The sequence below is a fragment of the Pygocentrus nattereri genome, chromosome 4, assembly GCF_015220715.1.
Source record: "Pygocentrus nattereri isolate fPygNat1 chromosome 4, fPygNat1.pri, whole genome shotgun sequence".
In the NCBI taxonomy this organism is placed as follows: Eukaryota; Metazoa; Chordata; class Actinopteri; order Characiformes; family Serrasalmidae; genus Pygocentrus; species Pygocentrus nattereri.
The window spans coordinates 35,609,368-35,616,319 of record NC_051214.1 but is presented as its reverse complement, the minus strand read 5'-3'; the positions used below and the strand labels follow the sequence as shown (position 1 = coordinate 35,616,319).

The following is a 6,952-nucleotide window of genomic DNA, read 5'->3' as shown; positions in this document are numbered from 1 at the left end:
GAATAGAGAATAACCATATGGAAATAACCTCTAACGGGGAGAAGGTTCTGGTGCCATCTGCTGCTCAAAATAGGAACTTTTGTGGGTTTCTTCGATTGAAATGGCTGATCCGTCTTCAGTTAGGTGTGGTAAGGTATGTATGGTGAAAGTTATTTTATTCCAGGCAGTCAAACAAATGTTTTAACTGATACCATAGTAACATTGCAACACTGTACAATTATGTGCATTTTATGTGATTTTATCTTTATTGGTTTTACAAATTGGTTAAACTTGAACACGTCACTATATTTGGGAAACAAAGTGACTGTGGAAAAACAACACTTCAGAGATTCAAGTGTAACTGATTCGATATGGCAAAGTTTATTTGAGGGTCCCATCATTTCAAGTTACAGTATCAGATTCGATATACATAACTGAGTAGTTTCACACATTAAAAAACAAAAAGGGAAACAAATCTGTGGAATGTGAGTAAATTAAAAAAATGCATACACAACTCTATACAAAAACAAAAATTAGGGGAAAAAAGCAATGGAAACCTGTGCTCTGAAACCAGCACTGTTTCTCTGGGAATGGATTTGAACAGCCACATAAGAAAGCTGGAACATCAACAATTAGGATCGTTAACACTGAGTGGGCTTAACTTGCACCCAGGCACCTAGACAGGTACGGCTTCACAGTGCAAAGATGACTAAGAAGAACTGTCGTTTCTCCCTCACGTCTTCTTTTACAGGAATGAATGTTGAGGATAACCGTTACTCGCCCATTCTTTACAATATGCACTGTGTTTACACAGACAAGTACTGTCTAAGCTTAGATTAAAGGTTTTTAAAAGGAGCATCCATATCGATTGCCTTTTAATCCAAAACTAGACCTGATCAGTGTCTGGAAACCTCTTGCATACAATTTCAACTTTTGGATACATACAACTTTGTCGTTAGATACATGCGTCTTTCCACACAAGGAAAAGTCATGCAATTGTTTTCCTGACACCCTCACCATTTACCCTAACTGCAGCTACCCCGGTGCAAGTCAAGACCAACCATTAAATAAACCCTGTACATTTTTATAGAACTATGAACTGACACAACCTTGATGCTTTAGTCCACCTCCTCCATGCGAGATGTGTCATCATCCCCTTCCAATGGGGGCATGTCCTCAATGGGTGCAGAAGATGGCTCTTCAGTTGACAGGTCATCTTCATCAATGCCTGAAATGGAAAAGAAACAGAAGTTAAGAATGCAATGCTGTTATGGTCTTTAAGGGTCTGATATGGGCATATTGAAGTCTCAATGCCAGCACTGGTGCTTAATTTTGCCCCATCAAGAATACTGAACTAACAAATGTAATCTGTCAACATAAACCATACTCTTACCCAATCCCAGCTTGATCATCCTGTAGATGCGGTTAGAATGTGTCTGAGGATCGTCAAGTGTGAACCCAGAGGAAAGCAGTGCAGTCTCAAACAGCAAGATGACCAAATCCTTTACAGATTTGTCGTTCTTGTCAGCCTCTGCTTTCTGCCTGAGTGTTTCAACAATAGGGTGATCAGGGTTAATCTCTAGGTGCTTCTTGGCAGCCATGTAACCCATCGTGGAGTTGTCCCTCAGAGCCTGGGCCTTCATAATCCTCTCCATGTTGGCTGTCCAGCCATACGTGCTGGTGACAATACAGCATGGGGAAGATACCAGACGGTTTGAGACGGTGACCTAAAAGAGCAATAAGAAAGAAAAAATGGGTTATGAGCCACATATTAAAATCTCAGGTCACTCAGGTTACTTCTGATATTCACAGCATTTAACATTTCAGCAAATCCTCTCACCTTTTCAACCTTCTTCTCAAGGATATCCTTCATGATTTTGCACAAGTTCTCAAACTGTGCTTTCTTCTCCTCCTGTTTCTTTTTCTCTTCCTCATCCTCAGGGAGCTCCAGACCCTCCTTGGTCACAGACACCAAGTTCTTGCCCTCAAACTCCTTTAACTGCTGAACACAGTACTCATCAATGGGCTCAATCATGTAGATAACCTCCAGACCAGCTTTGCGTAGGCGTTCCACGAAGGCAGAGTTGGCCACCTGATCTTTGGTCTCACCTGCAGCAAATTTGTATAACTGTTTTAACAAAAGATATTCATGGATGCCTATAAAAGGTTTACAACAAAAACCCTAAAAGCTTTATTTACAGCTTGGTATCTTTGCTATGCAGCTTAGTATTCACCTGTAATGTAGTAGATGTGCTTCTGAGTGTCCTTCATGCGAGTGACATAATCTTTAAGGGAGACCATCTCATCTCCGGAGGCAGATGTGTAGTACCGCAGCAGTTCTGACAGTTTTTTTCTGTTCTGAGAGTCTTCATGGATACCAAGCTATCAAAGAAGCAAAGTAAAGAATTGTAGAAGAAACTTATTTTACACTAAGCTACAATTTCCTCTCTTTCTAAACATTCACAGTGTATTATGAGGATGACTAAACTGATTAGACAGGTTTACAGGATCAGAATGGAGGATGAACAGGTGGCAGGCAGGTGACATGTAGTTAACAGGGCATATGGTAGGGTTCTCTAATTCCAGTCCCAAAGGATCACAGCACTGCTCAGTGTAGAGTTTCGCCCTTTCTACCACATCTAATACACAGGCCTTTAGAGCGAAGGACACACCTAGTGAAAGGCTCATATTTTCTGACACTTTGGAAGAGGAGTGTTATAACAATACTACTATAATGCTGTAGCTCTTTAGAAGTGCCTGGGTGCAAATTAAGCCCACTCAGCGTTTACCTTGATATTCTTGGAGAACTGCTCATAGAATTTCTTGTAGTTGTCCTTGTCTTCTGCAAGTTCAGTGAAGAGCTCAAGGCACTTCTTGACCAGGTTCTTTCGGATGACTTTAAGGATCTTGCTCTGTTGCAGCATCTCTCTGGAGATGTTAAGGGGCAGATCCTCAGAGTCTACCACACCCCTGATGAAGTCTGAAATAAAAAATGTAAGAGCTGTAACAGGTGCACTTAGCACTGTAGGCGTGCTCATTCTGTTATGTACTACAAATGAAATGTTACTTACTGAGATATTCTGGAATGAGTTCATCACAGTTGTCCATAATGAATACCCTGCGCACGTACAGCTTAATGTTGTTCTTCTTTTTCTTGTTCTCAAAGAGATCAAAAGGAGCTCTGCGGGGTACAAAGAGCAGTGCACGGAACTCCAGCTGGCCTTCCACTGAGAAGTGCTGTAAAAAAAGAGTAAATATAAACCATGATTGTATGTTTGTATGTAATTAACACTGTGATACTAATTTCATAGAGCCCATTTAACAGGTGCTTACTGAACTTCTCTTCAAAATAACTGTTTACTCACCTTGACAGCAAGGTGGTCCTCCCAATCATTTGTTAGACTCTTATAGAACTCTCCATACTCCTCATTAGTAATGTCATCAGGATTGCGGGTCCACAGAGGCTTGGTCTTATTGAGCTCTTCCTGATCAATGTACTTCTCCTTGATTTTCTTCTTCTTCTTCTTTTTCTTGTCTGAGTCCTTGTCATGGTCTTCCTCATCATCTGAGCCAACATCCTCAATCTCTGGCTTATCTTCATCTTTCTCTCCTTCTTCATCTTTTTCCTTCTCCTTTTCTTCTTCAGCCTCATCATCACTCACCTCCTTGTCACGTTCTTTCTCCACCTTTACAGTCAGAAAAAAGGATCACTTGTTAAAGCACTGAACTATTCGGACATCAAAAAGCACACTTGCAAAGTATATTAACAATGGACCTTATTCACTACTTATTCTTAGGAAGATTTATTTTCTTGGAAGATTCTGACATACAATGACAAAACAATGTCTCATCGGAAATTTGTTCTTATGTAAGAACAGAACGTATGTGCACTCACAGATAAATGAAAAGCAGAAGCAGAAAGGTGTGAACAATTCTGTGGTTTCAGAACATCATGAATCTAATGTACACATTTTCTTAGGACCTTTCACAAGAACGAATTTAAGAAAAAACTTTTGGTGAACTGTGCCCACGCAATACACACTCACAAGTGAGGTGATTAAAGCTCATTCAGGCTAAAACAATATCCTTTGGAAATTTGCTGTCAAACTGAATTTATGGTTAAGGTTACTCACGTAAAGAGTGATGGGGTAGCCAATGAACTGAGAATGTTTCTTCACAATCTCCTTAATTCGCCGTTCTTCAATGTATTCTGTCTGATCCTCCTTCAAATGCAAAACCACTTTTGTGCCACGCTTAATTGGCTCAGCTAAAAGAAAAAATCACAAATATTTAACAGGGTGACAATGCAAACTAAATTTATCATTACAAGTCTTGCAAATATATAAGTACTCCCAGACAGAGCAAACCATTTTAGAAAGTTCTACAACACACAAGTTGTAAAACCTTTAGAAACAGTGATAACTTCATTATAGTTAAGGCATTTTATGCAAATCTGATGGCATATATCATCTTCTTGCTTCAAAATGGAAAAAATTCCTCATTTAAAATGACAGACTGAAGTGTTTAATACTTACAGTTATCCACCTTCACGGTAAAAGAGCCTCCAGCAGATGACTCCCAGGCATACTGTTCATCATCGTTGTGTTTGGTGATGACTGTGACCTTCTCTGCGACCAAGTAGGCTGAGTAGAAACCCACACCAAACTGGCCAATCATGGAGATGTCAGCTCCAGCCTGCAGAGCCTCCATGAATGCCTTGGTTCCAGACTTGGCGATAGTGCCCAGGTTGTTGATGAGATCAGCCTTGGTCATGCCAATGCCGGTGTCAATGATGGTCAGTGTGCGCTCTGCTTTGTTGGGAATTATTTCAATTTTTAGGTCTTTTCCAGAATCCAGTTTGCTTGGGTCAGTGAGACTTTCATATCGGATTTTGTCCAAAGCCTAAATAAAGGAAAACGTTTCTTTATGTATATTCTACAAAACAAATACATTTAATTCCAATAGTCTTCTGCAGTATTTTAATAACTGGAACATAACTACCATTCACACTGAGTTTGCTTGCAGGCTAAATAAATAAATAAACACACACACACACACACACAGAGCTTGAGTGTAACTTAATTACATTTTACATGGCTGCTTCTAAATTATTACTTACATCTGAGGAGTTTGAAATGAGCTCCCTGAGGAAGATCTCTTTATTTGAGTAGAATGTGTTGATGATAAGAGACATCAGTTGGGCAATTTCTGCCTGGAAGGCAAAGGTTTCTGCCTCCTCCTCCATTGGTTGGTCATGTGCTTCGGGCATCTGCATGAGACACAAGGCCAGTGTATGGACTAATGCTGAAGTTGAACTATTATTTTAACTATAAAGTTATAGAGCTGTTTCAACATGTAGTATTTCACATATGTGTGGAATAAATGACAATAACAGCACAAGAACCAATGCAATAAGATCAATTTGACTCAAAATATTCTTATCATTTATCTATAACAGGGTAAATTCTACATAGATCGTTTAAAAATTCTGGTGTTTTAGTCACTGCTTTCATCAGGAGGCAAAAGCCTTTCCACTTGTATGGTCTGAATTAATATCACTCCAGCTCAATTTAGTACAGGCCATAAGCAAGTGTTAATACACAGTAACAACGTAATCGTCAAATTGTCCAACATTTTCCTGTTTTAACCCATTTTATTTGTTCATTCAAGGGACACACGTTATTAATCTATATTAAACGTTAACACATGCTCCTCGATCATTTTTCGGGGAAGTCTATAACCACATGGCTTGGCGCACCATTGCCAATAAAACGGCGCCATCTGCTGGTCGGAGCGATTAATAACAACCTTCTAGAACATACCAAACTCGCAGCGCAGCACAGTTGGGCTACAAACTAATTTCATCCACAATTAAAGACAGCCACTACCCGGCATGCAGAATTACAACAGAATTGGCTAGACAGCTAACTATATAACTTTGCATTAAAATGCACGATAAATAATTCTCGACGAAAAGCCTGTGTTGTCTACAAACGCATCCTTTCATAAAAGCAGTTGTCAGAGCTCTTTGCGACTTTCCAAAAACATTAGGTTATGCTCTTCGGGAACATCAGTCCACTAATTAAGTTAAACGATTATCAACGTTACTCATGAGCAAAGACTGAAAGCAACAGAGCGACCGTTATCTGACTGTCATACTGCACTTGTTCCTGCCCTTAAAAAGTTAACCTAGCTTAATTACCAGTAACAATGAAACAAAGCCCGTTTGTACGTTGTGCAAATCAACATAAGCCAGTTTTGTGATGGCCACATTCCTTCAGCCTTCGCCTGTATGTGCTGCTGGTCTGCTTAGAGTGAGGCGAAATTCATTGAGGCCAGCCAGCCATCTGTCAGGCCGGCTAGATAATGCTAACCTAATGCTAACTAACGGGTTATTCGAGACAAACCACCTCAGCTCAACGGACAGCTAACGTCCAAAGTTAGTACTGCAGTTCTACAGGACTAATACCTGCCACAAGAACTCTTGAGAACAATTAGCCTCTGGATGGAATGACGGTCTGGACGGTTTTATCGAAAACAGCCATCTGCACCGGCCGTTCACAACGTTAACGCTAGCTTTGTCAAATTGGTTGGAATGATATAGGTTATGTAGTCCAGATTAAAATCGATGTGATAATTCGGCTCATTAACTGACAACCCAAGCTTCACCACTTACCTTGACCCACGCTGTAAAGTCACTTAGACTGGAATGCTCTGTAGTGGGTCTCGGACAGAGCCCAAGCTACGTGCCTCGTTCTAATACGCGGTCAAGCTGAGCGAATCTGTGCGCACTGCTTATATAGCGTTTACCTCAGAGTGTTCGAGAACCCTGGTGTTCCCGAACGCTCTCGAATCTTCCCTACGCGCTTTGCTGCGGGAGCGGGGCGGGACTTCGTGTGTCAGTCAGAGGGACTGAGGAAGGAGGGACCTCTTCATAGGACGTTATTAGTGGTTTGAAGACAGTTTAAGACGA

The 6,952-nt window shown here is 40.6% G+C and overlaps 1 protein-coding gene across 1 annotated transcript; it reads right to left on the bottom strand.

Annotated features, from left to right (window-relative positions):
• Positions 1-335: 335 nt before the first annotated feature.
• Positions 336-6,840, bottom strand: hsp90aa1.2 (heat shock protein 90, alpha (cytosolic), class A member 1, tandem duplicate 2). Its single transcript, XM_017683035.2, has 11 exons — positions 6,656-6,840; positions 5,099-5,248; positions 4,515-4,881; positions 4,113-4,246; positions 3,345-3,665; positions 3,051-3,216; positions 2,769-2,959; positions 2,214-2,361; positions 1,820-2,088; positions 1,373-1,706; positions 336-1,207 (listed from the first exon to the last, which is right to left on the bottom strand). Exons 2-11 carry the CDS (start codon positions 5,246-5,248, stop codon positions 1,098-1,100), a joined length of 2,190 nt encoding a protein of 729 aa, XP_017538524.1. The 5' UTR covers positions 6,656-6,840; the 3' UTR covers positions 336-1,097.
• Positions 6,841-6,952: the final 112 nt, after the last annotated feature.

Excerpts from the sequence above, each read along its gene's own strand:
- hsp90aa1.2 (XM_017683035.2), bottom strand. The coding sequence starts at position 5,248 with ATGCCCGAAGCACATGACCAACCAATGGAGGAGGAGGCAGAAACCTTT. Across the intron at positions 3,217-3,344 it reads AGGACCACCTTGCTGTCAAG|CACTTCTCAGTGGAAGGCCA; the intron begins GTGAGTAAACAG and ends CTTTTTTTACAG. Across the intron at positions 2,089-2,213 it reads GCACATCTACTACATTACAG|GTGAGACCAAAGATCAGGTG; the intron begins GTGAATACTAAG and ends AATTTGCTGCAG.